This window comes from Microtus oregoni, unplaced genomic scaffold, assembly GCF_018167655.1.
Source record: "Microtus oregoni isolate MIOR12 unplaced genomic scaffold, Mior012 000016F_ref0000370, whole genome shotgun sequence".
Taxonomy (NCBI): Eukaryota; Metazoa; Chordata; class Mammalia; order Rodentia; family Cricetidae; genus Microtus; species Microtus oregoni.
The window spans coordinates 10275973-10289401 of NW_024543075.1; the positions used below are offsets into that span (position 1 = coordinate 10275973).

The 13429-nt window shown below is 46.2% G+C and overlaps 1 protein-coding gene across 2 annotated transcripts in view; it reads right to left on the bottom strand.

The window, feature by feature from the left end:
* Positions 1-13429, bottom strand: part of Dock1 (dedicator of cytokinesis 1) — a 485241-nt gene that overhangs the window by 402227 nt on the left and 69585 nt on the right. The window contains exons 11-12 of one of the 2 annotated variants that reach the window (XM_041666110.1): positions 5782-5854; positions 2243-2322 (exon numbers count right to left, since the gene is read on the bottom strand). In XM_041666110.1, coding sequence (XP_041522044.1) covers positions 2243-2322; positions 5782-5854 — 153 coding nt within the window. Of the gene's footprint in view, positions 1-2242; positions 2386-5781; positions 5855-13429 lie in introns of both variants that reach the window. The other variant, XM_041666109.1, reaches the window with a different exon arrangement.

A 13429-nucleotide genomic window follows, 5' to 3' on the forward strand; every position in this document is an offset into this window, starting at 1 on the left:
CTGAACACAGAACGGTTACTCATCACTTCTCAAACAAGGGAAGCAGGTGCGGTGTGAGGCTCTGCTGTCCATATACACCCATGATAATTCAGAGACAGGAAGCAGAATCGTGAGGGTTAAACACAAAAGAATTAAAGGGTGATTGCTGGGCATGCATAAGACCTGGGGACAGCCAAAGGCACTGCAAGATCTTCATGAGTCTCTGCCTTTGTGCCGAGGAAACTGGATGCTACAGAGATGGAGCAAGCTCAGAAGAGGCACAGGGGAGGTGAGAACGGAAAAATCCACTGGCTCTTGCAAAGACTATCGTCTACTCCTTGTGTTCCTTTCTGGGGCCTCTGACTGTGACTGGGAAGATGAACAGGCATCAGGAGGTACCTGGGTCATTCTAATGGAAAGAGGAGCCTATGGGAGGAGCCCAGAACACGGAACAGCAACTGCCCTAGCACAGCCTCCCTTGACTCTCCTAGGAACGACCTAGATTCTAAGTGTGAGCACTAGAGGAAGGTTCAAAGTCAAGATGAGACTAACTCAGTGACACTGTTGGATCAGCGACAGTGTTGACTCATTGATGCAGGAAGATACTTGTAGGGCCCTTGAAAAAGGCTATGGACAGTCTTGTCTCTCATTCTCACAGTCATCTGAAACCTCTGTCTCCTCTCTAGTAGTCCAAGGTACCAGGTGTTATCAGCCCCATCCAGGTACCAGCCAGCGTCCTTGCCACTGCTGTCCAGCTTATAGATTCTGGCTAAGACCCATGAGCCTTGGCTGTTTTGATGCAGCCTACCACCATTTCTATTTCTCCCGGGTGAACACAACTGTGTGTGAATGCTAAACAAGGATCTGGAGATCCAGTGGGGGGTGGGGATTGCTGATCCAGGGAGAAGGGAACCTCCGGGCCCTCCATTAGCTTCAACCTCAGACTCCCTGTGGTTTGCAAATACAGGGCAAACTGGAGGAGCTATAATCTACAAGGGGTGGGGCCTGGTTCAGCTTAAACTTGCTCCATGTACAAAGGCTATAATCCATGAACTTTCTAGGTAGAATTGGCCAGAGAGTGGGGTAAAGCCAAGGCTCACTGCAGAGATCTATAGGACCTCCCTTTTCCACAACATTCTTCAAACTCAATGACCACTGCTAGGGACAAATGAAAAGGGTAGGTCTGGAAGGCTGGAGGTGGTGGGGGCTGGGGAAAAGGGCAGCGGTTCCATTGAGCTCCTCTGAGTACACGGTGTAGTGCACCAGATCAAGAACCAACCTGATTCATGTGTTTTCCCAAATGTCAAAAGCGGGGTTAGAGTCCCCAGTCTATGAAGGTGACTTTCTTTCTTCCATGTAGAAAGTGGGGCTTGATAAGCACTTGTCTTTTGGCAGGTCTCCTGGCCAGCCCAATGCCAACTGTCACCAGCCCAAGCGGATTGATTCATAAGCTCCACCAGCAGAAGGTCAGCTGCTTGGACACGTCAATGTGGTATTAAAAACGATACAAGCAGGATAGGAGCACGGGGGTGGGAGGAAGGAGTGAGAAGACTTCTTGGATGACAGAAACAATAAGGCATCCCTTCCCCTACAAGGACAGAGGGACAATTATAGAACATTGGCTGTACCGTGACAGGACACGGAGACAAGAGCCCATGCCAGAGTAGAGGAGCATCAAATGAAGTGAGGCCATAGGTTTGGGGCAGGGGTTACATTCATGGTTTGCTGTCGTGATTGTGGAATTTGGGTTTGGGTTTAGTTTCAGCTGTTGACTTCCTGGCTTAATTGTTTTGACCTGTTGTCACGGGGCCTCACATGGCCTAAGATGGCCTTGAATCTCTGATCCCTTTAGCCTCTCAACTACTAGAATTACAGGCATGTGTCATTAAAGCCTATTTTATGTGGTGCTGGAGACAGAACTCAGAGCTTTGTGCTTGCCAAGCCGTCGTTCTACCAAATGAGCTGCATCTTCAGCCTTCCAGTCCTTTGTTAAGGGTGAGAAAAGAGAGGACAGGGGAGTGTGGGGAAAGAGGGGGAGTCAAAGTAGGAGCCGCTACCCATGCTGCCAGGATTCTCAGCACTACCTTCTTCATAGATAGCCCCACCCACATCCCACTCCCCATCCTCTTCTGAACACAAAGGCTGCAGGTGAAAGGCTGTCCATCCAGTAGGAGCAAGCATCACTCAGTTCCAAAAGTTCCACCAAGAACGCCCCACCCCAGATGCCCGACAGGCCCACAGCAGAAACAACATAGATACATACCTTGCCCCTTGTGGTTGACTTCTTTGGCTGCAATGACTTTGTTTATGACAGTTTGAAGGAAGTCATTCTCCCCTGCCACCCTGGGTGAGAAACGGGATGACATGTTCAGCGGCTTGTGTCGAATGGCGTCGTCCAACGCGAGCCTGGAGGGCATGGGGCAACCAAGACCACAAGAGACAAAGGGGCACAGAGACCCGTGGGTCACAGTAACAGGGGGACACAAAAGAGCATCACCACCGAGTATGAGAGAGTCGTCATGAGTCAACAAAAGACAAAGGGCAGGATAGGTGACAAGAGAGACAGGGAAAGCATCGATCAGGAAAATGGTGAACCACAGGAGAGAAGTCCAGCCAAGGAGGGTGCCCCACTCCCAGGGAACACATGCGCAGGGCTCCACTCCATTGCTAACGGACAGTCCAAAGGGGCTGGTCTGAGAGTAACGTGGCTGAGGGGCCTTGCATTCCAAAGAACACTGATGGCCATTTGCAGCACTCGGATGAGGGGCCTTGCATTCCAAAGAACACTGATGGCCATTTGCAGCACTCGGATAGTACTGAACTAGTCTAGGGCAAGGGCCAGGTGGTATTAAGAAGAAAATGAAAAATAATAATAATAATAATAATAATAATAACAAAAAAAAATTTCTTCTCCCCCACCCTCCCAAACAGCCTTTAAACCTAATGACATAAGAAGCCCTACCCACGGTTCCTCAGTGTGTATTCACAAAAGGGTCTCCAAAAGCTATATGTGAAGATGAACCAGTCCCTGGACAACAGAATTAATGGTCACCATGTCTGGATGCTGACCCCTGGAAATCACTCAAAACACAGGTTACCAGTGATCTCAGGCCCAGAAGCCCATGCATGTGAGAGTGGCCGGCACAGGGAACATGCACCATGAAAATAGTGTGCAGTGCCACCAAGCACAATGGGAAAAGAGTGCAAAGGCATACATCGGGTACAGAATGCCTAAAATCAATTCTAGGAACAAGGACGATGTCATCCATCACTTGAGCCAAGCAACTCAAAGGAGCTGAACGCTGTGGTAATTTATTTCACCAAGTTAAAGAGAGATGAACGAGAGAGAGAAAGAGAAGGCACACTGTTTCCCTCCCTAAAACCAACCCTGTGAGGTGATAAATCCATTTTAATGGAGCAAAAAACGTTCTCATTAGCATGACATTTCCCAGAGAATAGTTTCCAGGCTGACTCTGCTATTGGAATCGTGCTACTTCATTCTTCGATCACTGCAGATATTAATCTGTGCAGCCATCGTCCTCGAGAGAAGCAAGGCTCGCAACCGAAACAACAGGTGAGTGTGCCCTCACACTGTGTCAAGTGGACTCCCCTGTCTGACAGGAAAGCGTGGTGGCAACACGCAGGGGATCTGAGAGGCCAGCTGAAAACCTGACCAATCGCTTCTCTGACATCTTCAACAATACCCAAAGCTAGTGTTTTGTTCTGGGTTTGGGTTTTAATGGGTTTTTTTTGTTGTTGTTGTTTTGGTTTTTTGTTTAACAGAGGGAAAAAATAAACGACACAGAAAATTACTTAATAGGACCATTGGGTATTGCTAAACCTGTGGTCTTGAGGAAATTGAAGCCTTGGGAACAGGAGGGAACCCTGTCAATTTTCACAGGAAAAAAAATAATAACTTGAGTATTGTCATCTCACAATAGTGTGTGTTGCTTATTACCACTATATCAGCCATGTTCCAGAATGGGAATATTCCCCTGTGTGCTAAGAAGTTTCCAGGTTCTATGGAATGCTGCTCTATAGTCTTGCCATCAGTGGAATTATCCATGATAACCATCCACAGACACGGAAATGAGTAAACACCATCTGCGATGGTTAATGTTTGCCGTTAACCTGACAGACTGTAGAATCACTTGAGAGACAGGACTCTGGGTACACACGGGTAGGGGGATCATCTTGACAGCTTAAACTGAGGTGAGAGACCCACCCATCACGGAAGCCACCATTCCCTGGCTGGGATCCTGGACTGTGTAAGATGGAGAAGGTGATCTGAGCAGAAGCATACATTCCGATGACGGCTGTCACCTTGAATCCTGAGTTAAAAAAACCTTTCGCGTTAAGTTGCTTATGTTAGGGTTTTGTTTCTGTTATCACAGCCACGGGAAAATAAACCAAGACACTATCCAACATGGCAACAGCAGCCCTACGTGGCAGTAAACACTTGAAAACAGATCGGTGTGATTGAAGGGCTGCGTTTTAATTCTACTCAGCTGTAATTAATATAAAGCGCCACATGGGGCTAGTGGTTAGCAGACCAGGCAGAAAAGTAAATGGGCAGCATTTAAGCCTCCCGAGACCTCTGCCTCCAGTCGTGTGTAGTGAAACACGCGGTGCTGAAGCCCAACTTTAGGCTATACGACGCTAATTTAACACAGCTCTCCTCGTAATAAGACACAAAATCTTCTCTAGAGCTGCACAAGTATTTTTTTTTCCTCATGCACAGAAAAGCCATACTGCAGCCATCTTAAACAAGTGGTTCTCGAGTCTGCAGAGACTGCGGGTGAGTCCATCATGAAGAGTGCACAGGGCAAGAGAAGCCCATACCATGTCCCCTGTCCTCCCAAGGACAGGGCTCCTTCAGACACCCACTATCACCAGCCTCCCAGAGCTCAGCCTCCCTCAGCCAACACCTCCAAAGCAATGTAAACCTGCGAAAGTGAAATTCACCTTAAGCCTAAAAGCCTTTGAATAAAAACAAACTGGAAAAGGAAAGAGGAAACAGAAAACTGCAGAGTCCTGCGGAGGCTCGCACTACCCCAGCACTTTCCCTCGGGGAGTCAGGCCCTGGAGGGGGCTGTGTCTGCAATCAACCTGAAGCACCCAGTTCTCCTTCCTCCCCCTTGAGCCAGGAGTGGCCCCCAATCAAGACCCACCCTCACTTCAATCACCCTCCCCACAGATTTTTTAGCTTCAAATCAAAGAATAATCTCATAAATCGGCCCCGAGTGCTTTCCCGTGTTCTCTAGCCCTCTCTGAAGACGTCAGGTCAGAAGTGGACAAAGCCTTAAAGAAAGAAAAAGCCAAAACTCGCTCATCTGAGCAAAAAACCAAGACAGACAAATCAGCAGCCTGATTACAGGCTTTAAGGTGTTATTTCTCGCTTTACAAAAGAATTCATCATTACTTTGTTTGGTTTCTACTTAAAAAAAAAAAAAGCAACCTCTTGTGATGAATTTGAAAGTATTGTATTTTGAAAATTTGAATTGCTACAAGAATAAATCGATTATATAAAGAAACAGGCTCAGTGCAGAATTGTAATTCTTCTACTGATCAGGTAATTCCGGGACTACAAGGAACATCAGCTCTGGGGACCATACACAAACCTTATTCCACCGTCCTCACAGTTCCCAATTCCACACGCCACAGCAGTGACTATATAGGTTTCATATTATTGTAAAATAAATGAATCCTGACTTGGGCTTAACGAATAACCTCAGCGGTGAATTATTAACTATGGGGTTTTCATGTGGTACCTGGTTAAGGACGGAATTATTCCATACTTACGGCTGGAAGGGAATGAAGTGTTGTTTATCTTCGTCGTCTACTTTTCCATTTATTATGTCTGTTACGTCCATCACTGGGGAAAGGAAGGGACAGAGAGGTTGCTTGGCTTAAGTGCCACCATGATCGTCAAAAAAAAAAAAAACAAAGGAAGAGCAGCAGACTGTATTCCACCATGAACCATAACATTGGTAGACTCTTCTCATATGGAAGTTTGCTATTCTGCAATGCTTGACAGATTAAATCATCTGAACATGCTGGCCCCGGTGGGCAAGGAATTCTAACAGCACAATTCCACTCAACAGTTTCCTCTGCCTGTTCCCCCAGGGGTCACCCTAGAGATCTGTTGTCCAACACAAACTCCTGTATGAAGGAGATATTCTGCATCAATGGGCACCAGAGCAGGGGCGAGTGTGATGAGGAACTGCTTTTACACTCACTTAAATTAATTTTAAACAGCACTTGGGGCAAGCAGATAGCATATTCACAACAGCATACCGCTGGGTGATAGTTAATACTGTCAACTTGACAGATCTAGAGTCACCTAGGAGACAAGGCTCCAGGCACACCTGTGAGAGATGAAGTAAATTCAGTCAGCTTCTGGGCACGCCTGTGAGGGACTGTCTAGGTAAGGTGAATTTAGGTGGGAGACTGGCCATTCCATGGGCTGGGGTCCTTAAATTGATTAACAGAGAAAAGGAGTTGAGAACCAGTGTTCAACTGTCACTGATCCCTGGCTGAGGATACAGGGTTGAGCAGCTGCCTCACACGCCTGCCACCTTGCCTTCCCAGTGTCATTCCCATGCCATCCACACCACGGTGGACTATATTTCCAAGCTGTAAACCAAAATAAACGCTTGCTTCCTTATGTTGCTGTTGCTTCGTTATTGGGTATTTTTTTTTCCGTAGCAATGATAAAGTAATTCAGACATAGTTCAATGATAACATAATTACAAGGTACCAGTCACCAAGAGCTGGTGTCTGAGTCAGTGAAACACTCAAATGTGACCCTCAGTTACCTGCTGGATAGTTAGTTCAAACAGAAGCACACAGGCAAAAATGGACAGACATCCCAAAGCCACAGGTCAAACACCTGCATCTCACCACCCTGGCTCCCTTCATTTCAGTAACCTGCCTTCTCTGGGGTGGTCCAGGCTCACCGGCATCCCTGGAAAGGCTTGCACCATCTCCACATTAAAAGAGATGCGAACCCTGGTGGCATTCAGGGCTTCACTCAGAACAACTTACCATCACTCTTAACCACTCTGTGACTTTGGACAAGTACTTGGCTGTGTCCTTTCTCAACCCCATACCTGGCTAGAAGAGCTCCACAGTTCTTTCCTAGAGACTAGCCTCCCTTACTGAAGCTGTGGGTAAGGTTCATTTCTATAGACCCACAGTCAGTTTTGCGGTATGAACGTGAAGGATTCCTCACAGGTCCATGTACTTAATACTTTGTCCCCAACTGGTGGCACTATTTTGGAAAGTTGTAAACTCTTCAGAAATGGTGACTTCAACATCCTTTATGCATCAGGGACACACAACTCAAAAACAACTCTGAGATACCATCTTACACCTGTCCAAATGGCTAAGATCACAAATATTGATAGACAGCTTATGTTGGAGAAGGTGTGGAGTAAGGGGAACACAACCTTGTGGTGGGAGAGACATGGCCATGAATCAACTTGGTATGCCAGGCTTAGTTGACTTCCCATGGGAGGCTTTACCCTCTCTGAGGGGGTGGATGGGAGATTGGGGGAGAAAGGGGAGTGAGAAGAGGGAAGGGAGGGGGAACTGTGGTTGGCATGTAAAATGAATAAAAAACTTTAAAAGAAAAAAGAAAGAAATGGAGCCTTGCTGAAGTAAGTGGCCACTGGGAGTGAGTCTTGAGGTTTTATAGCATGGCCCCGCTTGCTATCTGCCTTCTTGCTTTCTGACTATGCCTCCAGTGTCACCAGCTGCCTCCAATTTCTATTGCCTTGCTATTTCCGCACAGTGGCAGGCCGTATCCTTAAACTGCCAATCAAAATAAACCCTTCCTTCCTTAGGCCACCATAAAGGGTACTTGTCGCACAACAACCAAAGTGACTATGACATACAGAAAGCATAAAGTTCTTGTCTGTAGGGCAAGAACAGCAGCACTGGCATCTCTTGCAGAGCTCAAGAAGCCACAGGGAAAACCATCACATCATGCACTGAACCGGTGGGGCTGTTGGTCTATGAACCAACATGTGTGTGCAGAGATGCAGGTGAGCACATCCCAGATAACTGGAGCACTGGCTAACAGCTGCTGGGAAGACGGACCGACCTAGATCGGAACTTCACTCGGCAGGGTCCTCACTCACTGCAGTCATCCAGCACTCACCCAAGGTCACATGCACATGCTCACAAGCCTGTCTTTCATAATGATGAAACATCAAGTTTCTTGATTTTTCACTCAGCCGGCCATGTCCAGGACAGTCAGGCAGAACTCAGACCATGCACTCATACCATATGGGTGGCTTTCCTAGTTCCCTGGAGACACCTCTCTCTGTCACAGGTCATATCTCACCAGCTAACTGTAGTTCTTGCAGATTATCTGATGCCCTTGCTAAGTCTCCAGAGTCCTGCCCCAGAACACACTTAGGCTTAGGAAGAATGTACAGGAACACAGCAAAGAAGCAAGACAGGAGCTGAGGCCAAATACACATGTGGGAAATAGCCTTTGTCCAGCTTACTATTATTAATGAGCATACCTCCACCCATCCTAAGCCTCCTGAGAAAGCCTCAAAGGCACAAGAATTTCCTCAGGGCTCATACAAGTCAAGGTATGTGCCCAGGAAGGCCCCACTGTGGTCTGGATGGGGAAAGAACCTGTCCCAGCATCATTTCTGTTGCTGTGATAAAATGCCTGGACAAAAAGCAACAAGGAGAAGAGAGGGTTCACGTGGCTTACAATTCCAGGTTACAGTTCATGATAGTAGAGAAACCACAGTGGCAGGAGTTATAAACAGGTAGTCACATCAAATCCATAGTCAAGAGCAGCGACAATAAAGGGTACACAGGCCTCGCCTGCATGCATGCTTGCTTGCTTCTGTCATATAGTTAAGAAACCCCTGCCAAAGGAATGGTGCTACCCACGGTGAGCCAGGTGTTTCCTCATCAATTACAAACTAAAACTATCCCTGTTAGACACGCCCATAGGATAATTTGTTCTAGATGATTCCTTCCAGGTAATCTAGATTATGTCACGTTGACAACCGAAGCTATCCAACACAGATACCCATTGATAAAAAAGGACATGAAACTGGGTCTCTCTATCCTGCCAGCATGGGGTTTCCACCAGGGAGAAGGGGTATGCTGTGTTATGGACAGGGAAAGAAACCATTGCCCAAAGTGTCCAGTCTGGCTGCAGTCAACGTGATCATGACTGAGGGTAAGGAGACAGCAGACCAAGTAATAGTGACACAGCAAAGGGCAAGGGTACAGAGAGGAGGAGAGCAATGGAGGATCAGGAATACACCAGAAGGAGAGCAGGGGGCAAGAAGGAGAAATAAGCTCCAAAGGAGAGGCAGCAAGATGGACCACAAGTGCAAGTATAGCCACTGATGACACAACACATCAATGCAACTTGTCTGCCATTAATTGGGTACAAAACAGGAACATTGAGGACCACATACCCTCTTATTCAGCAACCAGTTAGATTGGGTCCCTGGGTTCAAGAACGCTCTACCACAAAGGTGAATACCCTGAGCTCCAAGGTAAAAGGACCGTTAAGAGGGCTGCACATTTATAGATTGTAGCCCCCGAACCTCTAACTCTTGAACAGTATTTTACAAATGGAAGCAACCATAATATGATGTTAAGTGCTGGACCATGTAAAAAGTGCCCTAACACACGACAAATAGTGAAGCTGGTAAAAAGAAACCAAGACATGAAAAAGGTCAGTGAACAAACAAGCTAGACACAATATGACCTAATATTGGTTGGTGTTTTGCTGCTGCTGTCTTATATATCTCTATCAAACAAACAAGCTAGACACAAAAGGAACTAACATTGGTTAGTGTTTTGTTGTTGCTGTCTTATATATCTATCTCTATCAAATCAGGCATTGAACCCAGGGCTGCACACAGGATAATGGCATGATCCAAGATTGATCCCCTGGCCAGGTTTTCCCACAAAAGTAAAAAGAAGTTTGAAAAAAGGCACACCAAGAATAAAATTGAGGTACTACCCTAGCTGTGTCAAATTATGAATGATTTATTTAATTATCTTTCTTTTCCACATAATTTCCATGATTTTTCCCACCACTTCCAATCACTTTTGCATTATCAAATGTTTTAACAAAAAGGATCATGACATATTATTTTCAATAAAAGACTAAAACCCGCAGGCTTAAAGGTGCATGAATGCTTTTTTTTCCTTTGCCAGTACCAGCTCTGTTGACACAGACGAACAGAGATTGTTCTTTTAAAAAAAAGCCTAAAAATTAAATTTTTGCACATGGACATAAAGCTGCCTATGAAGGGTAGAATCCCATTACCACAAAGTCAGTCTCCCTTTTCAAGTTTGAGAAGAGAATTCCCTAATAAGAAAGGGAGCCTGTGGCTAGGGGGTCAGGAGAGGGGCGAGAGCTCTGTGAGAGTGAGAGGACTGGGCCAGGAAAGGAGAAGATGCTCCTGAGTGTGCTGCAAACCAACACATAAGGAGCGGGACAGGGTAGGATGCGCCACAGTAATGGGCCATTTGAAAAAAAAATTAAGTCTACATAATAAAGGCATAGGATAAAATATTTACCCTTTGTTTCAGGGCAGAAAGCAGAAGGGCAGAAAGAAGAAGCTCCAGATATCAATTCAGAGAGCTGATCCTCAGGTAACTGCAGAGGCCAGAGTGCTTGCTCGGTGCTGGGAACAAATACGAAGGAGCCTGCACTAAGCCTGAGTAGGAAGGCAATTACTGGGCTTCCGTAAAAGAAGCAGTGGTCCTTCTCAAAGGTCGTGAGAAATGGACACTTGGACAGCCAAACTACGGATGATACAGCTGCCTCCGAGGGCCTCTGCAGCACTTCACATGGGAATATCATAGCGCTACAGATGCAAGGTCCCAGCCGCCAAAGAGGTAAAGGCTCATCGCTCAAGAATTCAGACAACAGCAGGGCATGGGGGGCTAGAGTTTGTCTCATGCCCAGAGAACCAGGTAGAGAAGACCCAAGAAGAAAAAAGCAAAGATCAGTCCAGGTAGGTAACCAGTGATGCAAGTAAGCACCGCAGCGAACAGTGGATATCGGGAGAGGCAATGGTGATAGCCTCAAAACCAGAGATGCAAGTACCTGGGAACAGACAGTAGACCAGATGTCCTCAAACTTAATGGAGAGGGGGCTATCAGATCTGCTGGCCCTAATTTAGCATAGACTCTAGACTCTGGCTCCAGGAAAGTCCAGGAACAGAGAGGCTGTGACCCAACAGCAGCCTCCACCAAGCAAATGGAAAGCCTGTTATAGGCACAGAGAAGCCGTAGCAACACCAGCAAGTATCTGTCCACGTTTCATCCCTTAGGACTTCCCAGAACATCACAACCAAACCTGAAAATGCTAGGAAAATCCCCATTTTAATCAAGAGAGAGAGAGAGACTGACTGACTCTCTGCCTCGGGATAAATCTTTGCTTTCAGAAATCTAACAATGCCCTCGCAGGAACTTATCAGCAGGATCTCCACAGTGATCTAATAACCAGAGAACCTGCAATATCCCTGGCTGAAGATGTAACTTACATTATCATGTCACAGATCTCTCTGATGGCTCTGGGGAAGAATTAAAAAAACCCAGGACAAAAGAAATACAGCATTTCTCTAAAAACCGCTGTGCAGGTGGGACCAAAAGAAAGAAAGTTCTGGTCACAGGCATCTCAGTTAAATATGAAAATGATGCTACAGGCTTGGAAGAATAGGGAGAAAGAAGCTGGGTCAGGGAGTCACCATGGTTCTCCCACTCCAGACAGACGCAGGTTAAGATCTTTCCTGGTAAGCCAGCTCGTGGGCTACACAGATTAATAGAAATGGGTTAGATCAATATGTAAGAGCTAGCCAATAAGAAACTGAAACTAATGGGTCAGGCAGTGTTTAAAAGAAAAAAATAAAATAAAGTAAATAAATAAATAAAAGTAAATTAGAGAGTGTGTTCAAGGACTCAGGGATGGAAATGCCAAGCTTCTCCCAGAAGAGAAAAGCCTTGAAAGAGCAAGTCCACCCTCAACATCTCACCATGGGTAATAAAGCCACTGGGACAGGCCACTGGAGAACCCAACCATTCAGCAAGATTCTCCAGGTTTAGGACTGGGATGGTGGACACCACCCATTTGTCAAAACCCATAGAACAGGCCTGGGAAGATGACTCAATAGGTAAACTACTTGCCACACAAACATAAGGGGCAGAGTATGATCCCAGCCCCCATGTAAAAGTCAGACGACATGTGGTGTGTGGTTGTAATACAGCCCTGGCAGGGTAGGCATGGGAGGAGACAAGAAGACCCCTAGGCCCTAGGGCTCAACTGACAGATCAATGAGCTCCAGGCTCAAGGGGAGACTTTGTCTCAAATAGAAGGTGTCAAGCAAGTGATGGAGGAAGACATCTACCTTTGACCCGTGATGTCCACATCACACACATTCACATGTACACACATGGACATGTAAACACACGCACATACACCCATGCACGCATTGGCACACACATACACACAAACCTGACAGAATACACAATACCAACACCAAATGTCCCTGTAAACTGCAGACTCCAGGGAAGGCCACAGTATATGTTTAACGCCTGTCATAAACGTAGCAATTGCTGGTGATAGAGCTATGGCAGATACTGGGAGCAGGGCCAAGTGTATGGGAGCTTTTTGTTTCTTCAGCCCAATTCTTCCAAGACCTATAATTTTTCTAAAAATAAGTCTATTTAATGGAGTAAAATTCAAGTGCTGAGTTTCCTGGTAGCCAAGCAAAGCCTGTCTGTGATTACTGTCCATACAAGAATCAACACCTAGGTATTAGGAATCAAGAATTCTCCCACTATCACTATTCTATGAGTCCTACTTAACACCGTCAGCTTGGAACAGCCTAGAATCACCTGAAAAGGATGTTTCGGTTGAGTGTTTCCTTTACCAGGTTGTCTGAGAATAAGTCTATGTGGGATGTCTTGATTCATAATTGAAGTAGGAAGGCCTGGCCCACTATGGGCGTTACCATTCCCTGAGATATACACACGAAAGCTAGCTGAGCATGAGCATACATAAGACAGAGGATAAGCCAGCAAGGGGTCCTCCACAGTTCCGTCTATGAACTTCTTGACTTGAACTGCCTTGACTTCCCACATGATGGATTGTGACCTGGAAGTAAATAAACTCTCTCCTCTCCAAGTTGCTTTTGGTCATTGTGCTTTAATCACAGCAATGGGATGAAACCAGAGCAACATGATTCCTAAAACCCATGGACATTAAGCGTCAGAGAAGTGGGGGAAAGAGTTGCCCTGCAACACTAATAAAAAAAACTGCTTCTCAACTTTATGAGAAAAGCAACTAATATTGAAAGAAGTCACCTAGTGGGGACACTGAGCTTTCCTTGACACAGATAACTGGGCTCTTGCTTTCTTGTCCAGCCACCAACACCAAGCAGAGATGTGG